The sequence below is a fragment of the Ailuropoda melanoleuca genome, chromosome 6 (genome assembly GCF_002007445.2).
Source record: "Ailuropoda melanoleuca isolate Jingjing chromosome 6, ASM200744v2, whole genome shotgun sequence".
In the NCBI taxonomy this organism is placed as follows: domain Eukaryota; kingdom Metazoa; phylum Chordata; class Mammalia; order Carnivora; family Ursidae; genus Ailuropoda; species Ailuropoda melanoleuca.
Window position 1 is genome coordinate 88,714,965 of NC_048223.1, and position 18,290 is coordinate 88,733,254.

The following is an 18,290-nucleotide window of genomic DNA, read 5'->3' on the forward strand; positions in this document are numbered from 1 at the left end:
AAGCTTCCATTTTCTTAGAGAACACCTAAGTGGCCATGAACAGAATTTTGGTAGAAATATGGATGGTAAAGGTGACTTTGATAAGGTCTCAAACTAAAATGAGGAAGAGGTCACCACACAATGTTAAAGGATCAACTGGAAAAGAAAGATAACATGTATAGGCAGGTGTAAAATTTCAGTAGAGTGACAGAAACTACTTTAAAAAATCAAATGGAAATACTAGAAATAAAAAACTATCAGAGATAAAGGATTTCTTAGATGGAGCTATTAGAAGACTGAACAGATCACTCAAAGTTATGGGACATTATCAAATGGCCTAATTTCTGTATAATGGGAGTCACCAAAAGAGAGAATAACTGAGAAATTTCCATACTTAATATGTGATAAGAAATCACAAATCAAAGAAACACTCAGAACCCCAAGTGGAGGGAGGGAGGGTATATGGATTGCACATATCATAATGCAAGTGCTAGAAAACAAAGAAATCAAGAAAATCTTGGCGGTATCTAGAAAAAAAGAAAACTTATAGGCAATTCCTTAGCAGAAATGATTCAAGCCAGAAGACAATAGAATGACATCTTTGAAGTGCTAAAAGATATCTGTCATTCCAGAATTTCATTTCCACCACAAATATCTTTCAATTATGAGGTCAAAAAGAAAGAAAAAAGAAAGAAAATATAGAAAAATAGAGAAAATATAGAAATACAAAGAAAAACTATAGAAAAGTACAGAAAAATAAAGAAAAAAGAAAAAAAAGAACCTGACAAAATTCAGTGTCAGCATACTAGCACTAAAAGAAATGTTAAATGAAGTTCTTCAGAAGAATACGATACAAATTTCCATGATACACATGGAAATTTGAAGCTACACAAAAAAAAAAATGTGAAAAATACCAGAAATGGTAAAAATATAAAGGATTTTTTATCTCTTCAACAGATAATAATGACTTCTGGTTTAGATTCAACATGCAAAGAGCTAGGAAGTCATCACTCCCATCCTCACAAGTAAAAGGCTAAAGAAAGTAAAAACCAATGACTTTTCTTAGATCTACCAGAGAACTGAGGTATCAGAGCAAATCACCACCCCAAACCTGGAGAGATAGGCAAATGCAGAGAAGCACAGCTGAGATCAGCTACCTACAACAGAAGGTATCAGAGCCAGTAAGGAGTAGGAAGAATTAAACAGTAAGTTTTACAAAGTGCTAGAGGCTGAGTATGGACTACTTTGAAAGTGAAAAGGCCCTGTGAAGGTAGCCAAAAGATACAGACGTGCAATTATAAAATAAATAAGCCCTAGAGATGTAATGTACAGCAGGTGACCAGAGTTAATATACCATATATTTGAAAATTGCTCAGAGAGTAGGTCTGGTAAGTTCTTAATACAAGAAAAAAATTACAATTGTGTGGTGATGGATGTCATTTAGTCTTACTGTGGTGATTTCTCAATATATACAAATACTGAATCATTATGCTGTTCACCCGAAATTAATATGTTATAAGCCAATAACATCAATTCTTAAAAAATGGGCAAAAGACAGAAACTCACCCAAAAGACGTAAAGAAATTGCCAGTAAGCACGTGAAAAGACCACAACATGACTAAGTAACAGAAAAATGCAAAATAAAACTGCAATAAGATACCGCTACTCCTCCACCACTAGAAAGCCCAAAATTAAAAAGGCTAAAAATTGGAAGTGTTGACAATGATTTGGAAAAATTACAAGTGTTGGCAATGATTTGGACAAACTATGTATTCTCATGTATAGCTGGAGAATGTAAAATGACACAAATGCTTTTAAATCAAGTGTGACAGTTTCTTTTTACATTAAACATGTACTTACCACAGAAGCAGTACATTCCCTCTTAGATATTTACTAAAAGAAATTCATTAAGTGAAATGAAAATTTGGATGCACACAAAGACTTGTTCATCAATGTTCATTGTAGAGCTTTTCATAATAAGTTCAACCTTAAAACAGTCCAGATGCCCCTCATTGGATGAATGTATAATCATATAATAGAATGAAATATGTTCCAAAATAAAAAGGAGTGAAGTGGAGAAGAAAAACCCAAAAACTAAGGGTCCATACTTAAGGGGCCCCAATACTTATATGGATTTTAGCTCCAGGAACTCTACCAGGTTCTCATGAGGAAAAGTATTTTAAAAAATACCACTGTGTTTTAGATGAGGGAGGGGAGAACAGAGTAACCATCTGGCATTGTCCCTAAAGCATTCCCCAGGATAAAGGCCTGCACTCCAAGGAAAAGTACTTGAGCCTTATCTGACCTGGAGGAAGAGCAATTGGCAACTCTAGCTTCCTCTAGCCATCTGTCTTATATAAAGAGGAATAAAAAAGAGACTAAAAAACACTTCAGAAAGTCACATTCCAATGACTAAGGCCCACCAAAAAATGAGATTAAATCATAAGATTTTACAATGCTTTTCTTCCTCAAACCCTACCATATCAATGAGGCTTCAATATGTTAGCAGTTGATTATAACTGAAAAAGTCGCAAGTTGCAAGTCACACTACTTAAGTAGTAATTCTTAGGAAGACCCAAAGACAATAAAGGTAGGGAAAGATTAAAAAAAAAAAAAAAGGAAATTAGAAGAAACTGCAATCCCTGGCACCTACAGCTATAGGAATCATTAGACAGAGCCCAGCTCCTAGCCAGAATGACAAAAAGCTTAACTACCTACCTCAGTTCCTATTACTCAAATACTATGGCTTTCAAAAAAATTACAAAACATTCTAAACAAGTAAAAGAAAAACCCCACCATCTGAGGAGACAAAGCAAATATCAGAACTACATTCAGATATGACACACATATTGAAATTATCAAGCAAGGATNAAATTATAAAACAAGGATTTTAAAAAAAAAAAGGGCTCTGGCCAAAAAAAAAAAAAAAAAGTAAATAATGTGCAAAAACAGACAGGTAATGTACACAAAGAGATGGAAACTCTAAAAAGAATAAAAAGGAAATGCTCAAAGCTGAAAACATTATAGCATAAATGAAGAATGCTCTTGATAAACTCATCAGTAGACTGGACGTGGCTGCAGAAAGAATCAGTGGAGGTTGAAGATATGTCGACGGAAACTTCCCAAACGAAAAAGAAAGAGAAAAAAGAAAAGGGGGGGGTGGGGTGGGGAACAGAACAAAGTGTATAACAACTATTGGACAATCCAAAAAAGTGTAACATATGTATGATGGGAATGCCACAAGGAGAATAAAGGAAAGAAGGGAGGGAGGGAGGGAGGGAGGGAGGGAAAAAGAAAGGGAAGGAAGGAGCAGACATACTTGAAGTAAAATTAATCAAGAATTTCCCAAAATTAATAACAGACACCAGACCACAGATCCAAGAGACTCAGAAAACACCAAGGAGGATAAATACCCAAAGCATATCATATCCAAACTGCAGAAAACCAAAGACAAAGAAAAAGTCTTGAAAGAAACGAGAAGGAGGTAAAAATATCTTACCTGTAGAGGAACAAGGATAAGAATTACATCAGATTTCTCATCAGAAACCATAAAAACAAGACTATAGAGTGGAGTACTTTAAATGTTGAAAGAAAAAAACCCCAAATTTAGAATTCTGTATCCTGTGAAATTATCTTTCCAATGTGAAGGAGAAACAGACTTTCTCAAACAAACTAAAACTGGGAGACTTTGCCACTAGCAGATCCTCTTTGCAGGAAATTTTAAAGAAGTTTTTCAAAGAAAAGGAAAAAGTCAGAAACTAAGACATACATTAACAAAGGACATCACAGAAAGAATAAATGAAGGTGAAATAGAATTGTTTATTTTTCTTATTCTTAATTGATCTAGTAACTTTTCAAAGTAATAATAGAAACAATGTACTGGATGATTACAGCATATGGATAAATAAAATGAATGACAACAATGTAAGGGATAAGAGGGAAAAAAATGGGACTACTGTATAATAAGATAATGGAGTACCCATGAAACAGCATGTTATTTGAATATGAACTCATATTTATTATAAATGTATACTGCAAACAGCATGTTATTTGAATATGAACTCATATTTATTATAAATGTATACTGCAAACACTAGGGTGACCACTAAAAAAATAATAATTTTCTAATTAATAGGAGAGAAAATTATTTACCATAAATGACTGATCACAAAATGATCAATTAAAATCAGAAAAGGTGAAAAATGAGGGAAGATCAAGAAACAAAGAACAAGCACAACAAATAGAAAACAGTTACAAACATGGTAGACTTTAACTCCACTACATTATCATCACTTTAAACGTGAATAGTCTAATAAATATACTTACATGTCAGTAGATTTTTTAAAAGACCCAAATACAAGTTATCTACAAGAATCCCACTTTATGGGTACCTGGGTGGCTCAGTCAGTTAAGCGTCTGACTCTTGATTTCGGCTCAGGTCATGATCTTAGGGTCATGAGATCGAGCCCCGCTCAGGCTCTGCGCTGGGTGTGGAAGCTCCTGAAGATTCTTTCTCTCCCTCTCCTTCTGTCCCTCTCCCCCCAGAAAAAAGGATCCCACTTTATGGGGCGCCTGGGTGGCACAGAGGTTAAGCGTCTGCCTTCAGCTCAGGGCGTGATCCTAGCGTTGTGGGATCGAGCCCCACATCAGGCTCCTCCGCTATGAGCCTGCTTCTTCCTCTCCCATTCCCCCTGCCTGTGTTCCCTCTCTCGCTGGCTGTCTCTATCTCTGTCAAATAAATAAATAAAATCTTAAAAAAAAAAAAAAAGAATCCAACTTTAAATATGAAGACAAAGAAATTTTTTAGAAAGGGAAAGAAATAGATATAGCATGCTAACACTAATTGAAAGAAAGCTAGAGTATCTATATTAATGTCAGGCAAAGTAGACTCCAGAACAAGGAAAATTATCAGGGACAAGGAGTGGCACTAATAATGATAAGCTGTCCATTTTCCAAGATGACATAATAATCCTTAACATGTATGCATCTAACAAAAGTGGCAAAATATATGAAGCAAAAAGTAATAAAACTACAAAGAAAAATGAACAAATCCACTATTTTAGTTATAGACCTCATCACCCTTCTATCAGTAGTTGACAGATTCAGTAACAGAAAATCAGTAAGGACACAGTTGAACTGATCAACACCAGCAATCAACTATATCTAATTGACATTTATTCATTTATTAAATACTTCCTTCAACAACAGCAGAATAAACACCCTTCTCAAGCTTACATGGAACATTCACAAAGATAGGTCACATCTCAAGCCATAAGACACACTAAAATAAATTTGAAAGAGTACAAATATGTTCTCAGACCACGGTGAAAATAAATTAGAATAATAGGAGGATAGCTGGGGATTAAACAACATGTGATTAGATAACACAGAGGTCAAAGTCTCAAGAGAAATTTTAAAATATTTTGAAATAAATGAAAATGGAAATACAACTTATCAAAATTTGTGATATATAGAAAAAGCAGTACTTAGAAAGAAATTTAAAGTACTAAATATGTATATTAGAAAAAGAAAGATAAAATCAACAACTAAGCTTCTACCTCAGGAAATTAAAGAGGAGCAATGTAAAAATAAAATAAGTAAAGAAAAGAAATAATAAAGATTAGAGCAGAAATAAATGAAATTGATAACAGCAAATCAACAGAGAAAATCAACAAAACCAAAAACTGGTTCTTTGCAAAGATAAATAAAATTAATAAACTTAAACTAAAACCTGGATAACCAAGAAAAAAAGTGAGATGATAACAATTACTAATATCAGAAATAAAAAGGGACCATCACTACTGATTCTATGGACATTCAAAGGATAATAGAGGAATATTATCATGCCCCTCAAATTTGATAACTTAAAGAGACCAATTATTTATAAAACATAAACAACTAATATTCACAAAAGAAAAAATAGATCATGTGAATTGGCCTATGTTTATGAAAGAAATTAACTCATTAAAAAATATACCAATTCTCTCCAATCTCTTCCACAAGACAGAATCATACAGAACTCTTCCTAACTCATTCTATGAAGCCAATGTTGCCCTAACATCAAAACCAGATAAAGACATTTAAAAGAAAAGAAAAAAAAACTATAGGCTAAAATCACTCATGAACACAGATACAAAAATCCTCAACAAAAATAATAGCAATTTAATCCAATAATATATACATATAATTATACACCATGACCAGCAAAATTTATTCCAGGTATGCAAGGTTGGTTCAACACTTGAAAACCAATTGATGTAATGCAACAAAACAGGCTAAGGAAGAAAAATTATATTAATATATCAATATACACAGAAAAAAACATTTAACAAAAATCCAAATACATTCACGATAAAAACTCTCAGGAAAATAGGATTAGAGCAGGGGAACTTCCTCAACTTGATAAAGAACATCTACAAAAAATCTACAGGTGACTTAATGATGATAAACTGGATGCTTTCTTTTAAGATGGGGAACAAGGCAAGGATGTCCTCCCTCACCACTCCTACTCAAGATCAAATTATAGAAGTCCTGCCTAATGCATAAGACAAGAAAGGGAAATAAAAGATACACAGATTGGAAAGAAAAAAAATAAAACTGTCTTTCATCTCCAATGACAGGATTGTCTAAAAAGAAAATCCCAAAGAATCAACAACAATAAAAGAACTCCTGGAACTAATAAGCAATTATAGCAAGGCTGAAGGGTACAAAGTTAATACACAAATGTCAATTCCTTTCCTATATACCAGCAATGTATAAATGGAAGTGGAAATAAAAAACACATCAGACATTAGCTTCACCCAAAATGATATACATAGGTATAAATCTAACAAAATATGTACTGAATATATAGGAGGAACACTACAAAACTGATGAAAGGAAAGATCTAAATAAATGAAGAAATATTCCATATCCAATATTCCATGGATAGAAAGACTCGAAACTGTTGAGATCTCAATTCTTCCAAATGTGTTTTATGAAGTCAATGCAACCTCAATCCAAATCCCAGCAAGTTATTTTGTAGTTACCAATAAACACTTTCTAAAGCATATTGAAAAGGCAAAAGATTTGAAATAGGCAACACAATACTAAAGAACAAGTTAGAGCACTGACACTACAGGATTTCAAGACTTACTATTATAAAGCTACGGTAATCAATACAGCATGGCATTGGTGAAAAAACAGACAAATAGATCCATCGAGAGCCCAGACATAGACCCACACAAAGTCAGTCAACCGATCCTTGAGAAAAGAGCAAATGCAATTCAGTGGAGAAAGAATATTCTTTTTGACAAATGGCACTGAAACAACTGGACATCCATAAGCTAAAAAAAAAAAAAAATCTAGACCTTACACTTACAAAAATTAACTCAAAATGGATTATAGGCCTAAGTGTAAAACACAAAACTTCTAAAAGGTAACTGTATTGGTGCCCAAGGACTACCATGACCAAGTATCACAAATTGGGTGGCTTTAAAAAAAAAAAAAAAAAAAGAACTCTTAAAAAGCTCAACAATTTAAAAAATTTTTTTAAATGGGCAGAAGATATAAATTTACACCTCACCAAAGAATATATGGAGACGGCAAATAAGCATATGAAAAGATGCTCAACATCATATGTCATTAGAGAGCTCCAAGTTACAAGATGTTACTACATACCTATTAGAAAGGCTAAAATCAAAAAAACTGACCAAACCAAATGCTGTTAAGGATGGAGATTCATTGCTGGGAATGCAAAATGGTACAGTCACTCTGGAAGACAATTTAACGCATTTTATAAAGCTAAACATAATATTGCCATATGATCTAGCAATTGTACTCCTAGGTATTCACACAACTGATTTTAAATTTATATCCACAGAAAACCCTGTGTACAAAAATTGATAGCTGCTTTATTCATAATCATCAGAAACGGCGCGGCGGGGGGGGGGGGGGNGGGGGGGGGGGGGGGGGGGGGGAGCTGGAGACAACCAAAATGTACTTCAGTGGTTGAGTGGATAAACAAACTGTGGGACATCCACACAATGTAATATTATTTGGTGATAAAAAGAAATGAGCTATCAAGCTATAAATAGATATGGAGGAACCTTAAGTGAATGTTGCTAAGAAAAAGAAGCCAGTCTGAAAAGGCCACACTCTGGATGATTTCAACCATGTTACAAGTCCTCTATCAGATACATATTTTGCAAACATCATCTCCAAGTGTGAGACTTGTTTTTATTTTCTTAACAGTATCTTTCACAGAAGTTTTTAACTTTAATAAAGACTAAATTATCAATCTTTTCTTTCATGGTGATCCACAGATGATTCCTTTTGGTGTTGTATTTAAATACTCATTGCCAAAACCAAGGCCACCTATATTTTCTCCTATGTGATAGCTGTGGGCAAACTGTATCCCCTAAAAAGATATTTTGAAGTCCTAACCCCTAGTACCTGTGAATGTAAACTTATTTGGAAATAGGCTATTTGCAGACATAATCAAGTTAAGATGAGGTCCTAATGTAATGACTGATGTCCTTTTGAGATAAGAGAAATTTGCACACAGACGCAGAAGAAGAAATCCATGTGATAACAGAGGCAAAAACTGGAGTGATGTGTCTAGAAGCCAAGAACAGCAAGGATTGCTGGCAACCTAAGTTAGGAAGAAGCAAGGAAAAATATTCTTCTGTAGAGACTTCAGAGAGAACATGGCCTTGTGACAAAATTTCAAAATTTTCCTCCAGAACTGTGTAAGAATACATTTGTTTTGTTTTGTTTTGTTTTGTTTTGTTTTGTTTTATTTTGTTTTAAAGCCATCCACTCTGTAGCACTATGTTACAGCATCCCTAAGAAACTAATACATATGCTGGTATCAGAAAGTACAGTGTTGCTGTAACATACAAAAAAAAATGCAGAAGTGGCTTCAGAATTAGGTAATGGGTAGAGGATTTAAGAGTTCTGAGGCACATGTTAGAAAAAGCCTAGATTACCTTGAAAAGACTGTTGGTAGAAATATGGACATTAAAGGCGATTCTGTGAGGGGCCAGAGAGAAAGAAGGGAATGGTGAAAAAAGCACCTACAATCTTGGAGAATACATATACTGTTAAGAACAGAATGTTGCTAGCAATAAAACTTTAAAGATTCTTCTGGCAAGGCCTCAAAAGGAAATAATGAATATATTATTGAATACTGGAAGAAAAGTAATCATTGTCACAAAATGGCAGAAACTGGCTGAATTATGTTATCCTGTTGGCTGGAAAGTAAAACATAAAACTACACTTGACCCTTAAACAAAGTGGAGGTGAGGGGCATGGACCCCTCATGTAGTAAAAATCCACCTGTAACTTTGACTTCCCAAAAACTTAACTACTAAAAGCCTACGGTGGACCGGAAGCCTTACCAAAAACACAAAGAGTCAATTAATACGTCATATGTATATGTATCATATACTGTATTCTTACAATAAAGTAAGCTATAAAAAAAGAAAATATTATTTAAAAACCATAAAGAAGAGAAAATACATTTACAGTACTATACTGTTATTTATCCAAAAAAAATTTTTTTTTTGATACTGATATGTGGATCCATGTAGTTCAAACCTAGGCTGTTCGAGGGTCAACTGTAATGAACTCAGCTATTTAGCTAAGGAGATTTCTAAGCAAAGTGTGGAAGATGTGACCATGGTTTCTCCTTGATGCCTGCAGCAAAATTTAAGAGGAAAGAAATAAACTGAAGAAGGAATTGTTAAGCAAAAAGGAACCAGCACTTGATGACTTGGAATATTCTCAACCTATCCAATATATCATGCTCTGGAAATAAGAATAAGGGTATGGTTGGACAAACTTCAGCAAGAGCATGGCCCTGCTCACACCCTGACTTCAGACTTCTAGCTTCCAGAACTGTGAGAAAATATGTATGTTAAGACACTAAGCACAAAACACAAAAGAAAAAATTGATAATTAGACTCATAAAAATTTAAAAATCCTGCTCTTCAAAAGATAACATTAAGAAAATAAAAAGATAAGCCACAGTCTGAAAGAAATACCTATCTGAAAAAGGATTTATATTCCAAACATATAAAAACCGTTATAACTCAACAAGAAGACAAACAACCCAAGTTTTTTTAAATGAGGAAAATATCTGAACAGACATTTCACCAAAGAAAAACTATGGATAGTATATAAACATATGAAAAAATGCTCAACACCATTCGTCAATAGAAAATACAAAAGAAAACAATAACGAGATCCCACTACATACCCGTTAGAATGGCTGAAATGAAACACACATGCACACAAGCAATACAAAATAGTTCTGGCAAGAATGTGGAGCAACTGGAGCTCTCATGCATGGCTGTCAGGATCACATTTTCATTACCTTGCTTTATTTTCTTAAAAGCACTTTTCATTACCTTAAAGTTTACTTATGTATGTAAGTCTATATGCATCTGCTCACACGCATACTATCTATCTTCCTCAATATAAGTACCAAGGTGACTTGGTCTGTCTTGTCACCACTGTGTCACCTCAGCACCAAGACGAATGGCACAAAGTAGGCATTCAATACATACGTATTAAAAGGAGCAGAAAGAAATGATACGAAGGTAGGTAAATTTGTGAAGTCAAGGAATCTAGTCATAGCAGTCCACAGATGGGCAAACTGCTGGTGTAAGAGAAAATAAATTTAGACCACCAGGATTGTGCACATTAGAATTATCTGGAGAGCTCTGCAAAATACCGGTTTCAGACCACACCAAACGAATGAAATCAGAATCTAAGAATAAGATTCAAGTTTGGATCGTTAAAGTTCTCCAGGTGATCCCAGTGTGCAGGCAAGACTGAAAACTACTGAGGAAATGGAACTTAGGCTGCGGAGCTGTACACACTTGGGTGAAAATCTTGGCAAACTGCTTAACCTCCCTCAGCCCCAAAAATCTCATCTACAAAATAAGAATAATACACACCTCCCAAAGATTGAGATTATACACAAAGCTCTTAGTAAATGTTAATTTGCCTCTCCAGGGCAAACTTGATGAAATTTTCATTGCATAGTATGATAAATGTTCATTCAATCATCAATTCATACCTTCTATTGCTACCTGATTACTGAATTGAACATTTGCATTGGAGAAGTTCAGAAACGCTGTTTTCACTGTCCTGATGATAAGATGCTGCCTGAAGCTATGTCTATTTTAAATCTATGAGTAACTACACTTTGAAGGGAAATCTAGCTGATTATTTATACCCGGATGTAGGTTAGAATCGACCAAAGCTTTTTTTAAAATAACCAATACTGATGTCCAGACCTTGTGCAAGCCAATTAAATCAGAATCCCTGGGGTAGGTCCAGAGTTACCAGTACTCTTTAAAAGGCTAATTGATCTGTGATCCTAAAACACAGTCAGTGCTGAAAAACACCTGATTTGCACTAATGACATCCAATGCTAACTGCACATCTGAGTCATTCGTGGAGCTCTCAAAAAATATTGATTCCAGATGCCACATCACTAAGTTATGATTGCCATAACTTAGTGATTCAGAATCTGTGCACATGGAGCCCGTTATTTTGCAAAGCGTCATAAAACCTCCCCCTGGTGATTCTGACAGAAACCCACAGAGAACCATTACTTTATATCATGCATTTACTCTCCCTATTATGTACCAGCAAAGATCATTTAGAACTTTCACTGGCCTTCCATGCCAAGCCTGCCTAGTTGCTTTTAATCAGTAACTGATACAACACATCACAGAAAGTCAAAATTTTACAGATCTTTTCAGAACATGTTAATGTGTGGACTACTGACCCACATCATTTACCACACTCTGTGCCCAGCAACAGCTATGCAGGCCGCTGGTCTTTCTCACCGAATCCCATGAAGCTGCTGATCTGGGAATGACAAAATGGAATACCCAGGCTTTATTTCCCTTTAAGTGTATACAATACCGGGACTAAGGAAATTAACTTCACTGGTCAGATGAGTCTGAATGAAATCTAAGTCGTTTTCTGCACCTAGAGGCAAATTGTTATATTTGCTTCCCACGGAGAGATAATAAAATCTAAGGAAAGGCAACCCCTAAATTAGGAGCATTAATAGAGTGCCCTGCAATTTTCAAACTCCACTAAACACAGTAGCATAGCCGGGCCCTTAGAGTATGATTTTAGGGGAGTCAATCAATCGGTACACATGTCACCCTGGCTGCACTACCAGGCAGATGATAATAGCATTTAAATCACCAGGCATTATTTTAAGCTTATTAAATACATTAACTCATGTGATCCTCACAATAACTCTACCAAGCAATTACTATTATGACTCCCATTTCATAGATTAAAAAAACACACAAATGTACACAGAAGTTAAATGACTGGAACAAAGACACAGAGTTAGTAACTGGCAGTTCTTGAACCCAGGCAATTTGCTTCAGTCTGTTACCCTATCTAGTACACTACAGTGTAGATGAATGATGGCCAAGCAGTCTTAAAAAATGTTTTTTAAAGTTAGTCCGCAGCAGAAACTGGAGATCAGACTGTGTGTACTATGGGTAAGTTACTCAACCTCTCTGCACTATTTTTGCACCTGAAAAATAGAGATAATGACAGTACCTGCCTCACTTGAGTTGGGGTGAGGATTAAACAAAACAATGCATGTGACGTACTTAGAACAGTACTTGGCATTTTTAAGAGCTGTCGGTGTCAGCCCATATTATTATTTGGACCACAATTCTGCACAAGTGGTCAGGGAGAAATGACAACCTATTAAACTGAAAATCTCTTCTGGTGATCTTAGAACTGTAGATTCTGTAAATCCCCAGTACCTTAGATCCAATATGAAACGCAAAATAGAAGATTTTCACAAGAAATTTACAACTGCCACTGTGACAAAGCCCCAGCCCATCTAGTCCAAGAATGAATTAGTCTCCCAATAAGAGCCCCATTTGCCACAGTTTGGTCTTTTTAGCCAACATCCCCAATTATCAAGCTGTGTAAATATAACCACACCAAGAGCTAGACTTCCAAAGAGCCGCAAACAGTGGACTCAGGGTTGATTAGAGAAGACCCTGTCAGGTGATAAAGGTCAGCCCCCCTCAGTTACATTTGCATAAACAAAAGAAAAATGAAATGAGAACTCAAACAAAAATAGGTAACATTCATCATGTGCTTGCCACTTATTAAATGGTTTCCATATATGACCTCATTTAATCCTCAAAACACACTTCCAGGGTCTAACATTCCCAGAGAAAACCACACAACCCCACTGGCTGATCTCACATTAAATTCATGACTACACATCTCACTCAAACAGGTATTCAACACTGCCTGACAGTCCAACCCATTTCCCTAGTTACTTCACTTTTCCACTCTCCAGAAGGATGATGGTACATGTGTCTCCTCCAAGTTCTAACACCTCTTCTCTTCCCTGTGCCCTTTCAGCCAATGACTGAATCACAGACACATGGTGCCACCACCCGAACTGTATCCACACCCGTTGTCTTGGCTTCCCCTCCAGTTTTAATGGAATATGTGTTCCTGTCAATTCAAAGCCAACTACCCATGTACTCTGGGGTCTTTTCCCCGCTCAGATATTCAAGGACTTCCCCCTGCAATGTTCCTCTCTCTCATTTCTCGCATTTCTCCCTATGAGTTCAATCTCACTGGCATATAAACATATTCTAGTTTCTTCTATCTTGCAAAAAAAAGTCCACTTGACCTTAAGGCCTCTCTACTCCACTGGTCTTTCTTGTTAAAATGATTACAATCCTACCTCCACATTCATCTTACACAATAGCATTCGCCACAGTTAACTACCACTTCCTCCTTTTTTTGGCTTCCCCTCCTCCTCTTTTTGTGCACTCTCAACCTAGGTGTTCAACCAATCCTTCGTTTAAATACCATCTATACGGTAGTGATTCCAAAGCCCTGACATCACCCAGGACTTCAGACTCAAATTTCCAGTGGCCAATCTGACAACTTAAAAATCTAGATTTACGTTATGTATATTTTACCCTAATAAAAATAAATAAATCTATAAGGTAACAGATGGGAGAGGGACAGAGAGATAAATTACTACATGAAAAAAAAAAAAACAAGGGCTGCTAGATGTTAATGGCAGGACCCAGGTGGTGGGTATACAGAGTTCACTGGAAAATTCTTTCCAACTACGTTGTTTGTATGTTGCACGTTGGGGAAAAACCTAGTAGGCATCTCAAACCTAACATATTCAAAACCTAATTCTTGGTTCCACACCTTCCAAAAATGAAATCTACCCCCACCTGCAGTTTTCCCCATCTCATTAAACAGAGAGGCAAAAGTAGGCTAGGCAAAATCCCAGGACGCAGCCTTGACTAGCTATCTCCCAGCTGCAATATAACTCCCATTAGGTATATTCTCAACGTCCAGAACAGTGCTTGGCACACATGAGGTGTTCGAAACTAGCTGTTGAATTAACTGATGAGTTAAAGCTCTGTTTCTTGCTAGGCCCCTCAACCCTCACTGGTCCTTGAGTGGGAATGGAGTTCCCGGCCTCTAAACCTCCCCAGCCCGGGCCAGCGAAGACCATGTCTTAGTAAGTGATTATGGCTTCTTACCAATCATATCAGCTCCATGCTCCTCAACGAGAGTTCAAGGCCTTTCTTTACCACAGAGCGAACGCGTTTCCTGCCCCAAACCTGTCACACACAGGCACCACGACACATGTCACAGCACAGCTGGGCATCACACTGCCCAGGCTGAGGGCCCCACCCACCCCCAGGTTGCAGTGGACTCACTCTACCCAGGGTCTGACCGAAACCAGCGCAGGCAGGCCTCCTGGTTCTGGGGCCACAGCCCACTCCTTCGGCCCCTGGGCATTAATGGCATCTCCCTCTGGGACCACTGGGTGGGCCCAAGTCCGCCCTCTCAGGCTGCTGCGCAGCGGCCCCCCATCCTCCCCTGGGCCCCACCACCTTTCCTCACCTGGCCCTGCCCCGCCCCGCCCCACGGGCCCCACCCGACCTGGCCCCAACCGCCCCCGGCCCACCCCCAGCCCGCCTTGCCAGTTGGGTTCTCGCGGGAGCCCACCGGCCTACGGGGTCGGTGCCGTCCAATCCGAGCGGCGCCCGCGAGCCTGCGCACTGGAGCGCCGCCGCTGCTGGACTGGGGAGCTGGCAGTGCCTCCCCTGCTGGCCCTCCGAGGCACTGCAGCGCTAACTGCGTACACCGCAGGAGCTTCCCTGGGGTAGCTGGTCCACCACCCTGTTGTACATAACCCCTTTCCTAAGCAGCGTTCTTTTTCTTTTAATAATAATTTTTTATTATGTTATGTAAGTCACCATACAGTACATCCCTAGTTTTGGATGTAATGTTCCATGATTCATTACTTGTGTATAACAAGCAGCATTCTGAGCCATGCCCACGTCTTGAACCATGGACGACTGTGTTCCCTAGGGGTGGTTACTTCGTTCATACCTACTCCTGACTGCCCCGCACCAACACTGAATGGCAGAGGGCCCAGGGTGCGGGTGGGTTTGCAGTGTCAGAGCAGGACAGATGTAGTATTTGGGCACTTTGGACAGGACAAACTACTGCAGAAGTCACTAACCTGTACTAGACTGTGAGGTCAGTTGGCTACAGGTCAGTTGAGAGTTTCAGTTAGTGTTGTCAGTGTAGAGGGAATTCAGGGTGTAAACATTGCCTCAATACATGAAGCCAGAATCTTTTTATCTCGGTGGGTACATCTCTTTCCATTTGGTCCTGACCAGAGCCACTGTGGTAGATCCATTTACCTTGAAGTCATGACAACGCCTGCCTCACTTAGCCCACGGCCTTCAATGTTGGTCTAAGGAGACAGCCATATCCTTGAGCTGAACGGGGTGCTGAGCAAAAATGTCCACTTTCTGTCCAGGCGTGGAGGGGCCAGCTTCCTGCTCTGTGAGTCACTGCAATAGGTAGATGCCTTCTCTCCATCAGAGGCCTGGTTTTTCCTCGGCAGCCAAGGCGCCCTCCAGGTGAGCTATACCAGTGCCAGGGTAGGATTGCTCTTAAAGATGGACCCCGTGTCTGATGTGTCTTTTGTTCTTCATAGTCTCTAATACCAGAACTCTGCACATGGTCACCATTTCACAAATAAGAGCAGCATGAATGAATTGAAATATTATGAATATTGTAATGTCCCTGCATAGATGGCTGTCCTGGGGACACACAGAAGGAAGAGTTCCCACCTACAACGTCAGGAAATCCCTGGATGGAGACTAAGGGAACACTTGGTCACAGTGACCCCCAACTTTCTTCTAAACCACACAATAATCTCAGAGGCCACTGACCCAGAAGGGTTTTCTTGGCTCCTGTGAAAAATTTAAAGAACTATAGCATGTGTTATCAAACTTTCTACCAGTCTTTGGAGGTCTTTTCAAACCCTTGTGTCTGACCCGTTATCAGTAGTGCAAGGAGTCTCATAGGCCTGGACTTCGGTCTCTGCTCTGCTACTGAATAGCAGATGACCTCCAGCAAGTTACTTCCCAACTTCTGCATTGGTTTCTTTCTTTCTTCTTCTTCTTCTTCTTTTTTTTTATTATAAAAAAGGGGCCATAGGGTTGTAAGTGCTTAATGAGACAAAGTACAGAGGCATCCAGCACTGTGTCTGGCACTAAATGCTGCTTCCCTTTCCCAGGAGGATGCTTTGACACATTTTGCTAGGGCTGTGGTTCTTCAAGAGTTGCTGTGCTCACTGTTTCCCTCTCTTACTGTCTGCTTCTCTCTAAGCAAAGGACTCACGGCAGCTGTGGCCTCAGTCCTGTTGTAGGTAAGGCTGATACCCTTCACAGATTAGACCAGACATATGCACACACCAGTCATTCAAAACGCAGGTCTAGAAGACCAGATTGCTAATACTCCCTTTCCTCTGGGCGCCAGGACTCAACCTCCCAGGACTCTCCACCAAACAACCCCAGGCCCATGCTCCTTATTGCAGGCCTGGTCCTCCAGTGCAGGCCTCAGTTCTGCCTCTTCGAGTCCATCCCTCCAGGTCCCCTTTCTAGCGTAGCTGAGGAGTCTCTTGGTTATCCCCTCCCTGTTGCCCCACAGACACCACCTTCCAATGGCCTCCTATGGAGATCAGTGACCAGCCCAGAGATGTAACACTGATTCTGCAATCTCAGTCTGCCTCCCCACCCCTGGTCTGGGTCTGGGCATCAAGGTTCCCTCTTGGATGGACCAGCGGGCCAGGCAAATACCTGTTCTCTGCTGAGGTGGGGTCCATCGGCTTCTTTCAAGTGCAAGAATTTACTGTCAAAATGGCCCCTCAGCCCAAGGCATGGGTCTCCAGACACAATCAGAGAGAACCCATGAGGGGCTTCCAGACCCCACTGAACAGCTCGCACCCAGGACCTCGCAACCCAAAGTCATGTTTTCACAGTCCACAAGGTCCATGCTCAAGTTCAGAGTTTTCTAAACCTGACTGGAACCAGGGAAGAACACATAATGAAGAATAAGAAACACTGACATAAAAAGAGAATCATTTCAGCAACACTACCGTCCCTAGGACCCATGATGGTACAGGCCTCTGCTTGGCAGCCTGACTCATTTTTAGATGATGTTCTTCACACCCAGCACCACCAAGTGTGAGTTGATGGGGATCATGAGCTTGGAAGAAGCCGTAGAGCCTTCCTGTGTGTTTCTTTCTCTCTACTTAGCTTTGAGACACTGCACATAAAAGGCTCTATAAAAATAAATTGTGGAAAGTACAATGCCAATAAAAATCCCAGTGGAAGCCAAAAACTATTTTATTTAAAGAGCAGAAGGACATGCACTTACCTCATTGTGAATTCCCAGCTGCCTAGTCCCCGAGCCCAGCACATGGCAGATGCCCAATAAATATTAATTGATTGATCTATTAGTTGGCTGCTCATCTGTTTGCAGAGCTTCAACCAGCCCATCGCTCTGCCTATACACCCGGCAAGGAGAGAGAATCCTTAGGCTCTGACAGGAGAGCTGCTAAGTTAGCAGGCGAGCCTGCCACAAACTCTTGTGCATGAATGCCCTGCCTTCCACTTCCAACTCTGCTTATTCACAGTAAAATAATGATGTGGCAGAAAGGGAACTGCAAACACTGCCAAATTCTAACAGAGGAGCCGGATGTGCACCTTTCAAACCTCATGTATGACCCCTTGGTCTGTGCCAAGCCCTGGGCTTTCCAGCAAGAATACAGATGTCATCATCTTATTGCATCTTATTAACTAGACAGAATAGGGTGCACACAGAAGGCAACGTCTTTGTTTCTCTTCAAAGGCATTCAAGCTCAATGTCCAGATGCATTTTTTCCTGGGTCCTTACATATGAAATCTTGGGCAGCTCCATAA

The 18,290-nt window shown here is 39.0% G+C and overlaps 1 protein-coding gene across 7 annotated transcripts in view; it reads right to left on the reverse strand.

The window, feature by feature from the left end:
- PTPN20 (protein tyrosine phosphatase non-receptor type 20) overlaps positions 1-14,942 on the reverse strand; it is a 101,401-nt gene extending 86,459 nt beyond the window's left edge. For 3 of the 7 annotated variants that reach the window (XM_034662835.1, XM_034662833.1, XM_034662828.1), the window contains exons 1-3: positions 14,911-14,942; positions 14,544-14,624; positions 11,762-11,844 (exon numbers count right to left, since the gene is read on the reverse strand). In XM_034662835.1, the coding sequence (XP_034518726.1) occupies positions 11,762-11,770 (9 nt within the window). In that variant the 5' untranslated portion in view covers positions 11,771-11,844; positions 14,544-14,624; positions 14,911-14,942. Of the gene's footprint in view, positions 1-11,761; positions 11,845-14,543; positions 14,873-14,910 lie in introns of those variants that run through there. The other 4 variants (XM_019805630.2, XM_034662830.1, XM_034662831.1 and 1 more) reach the window with 3 other exon arrangements.
- Positions 14,943-18,290: the final 3,348 nt, after the last annotated feature.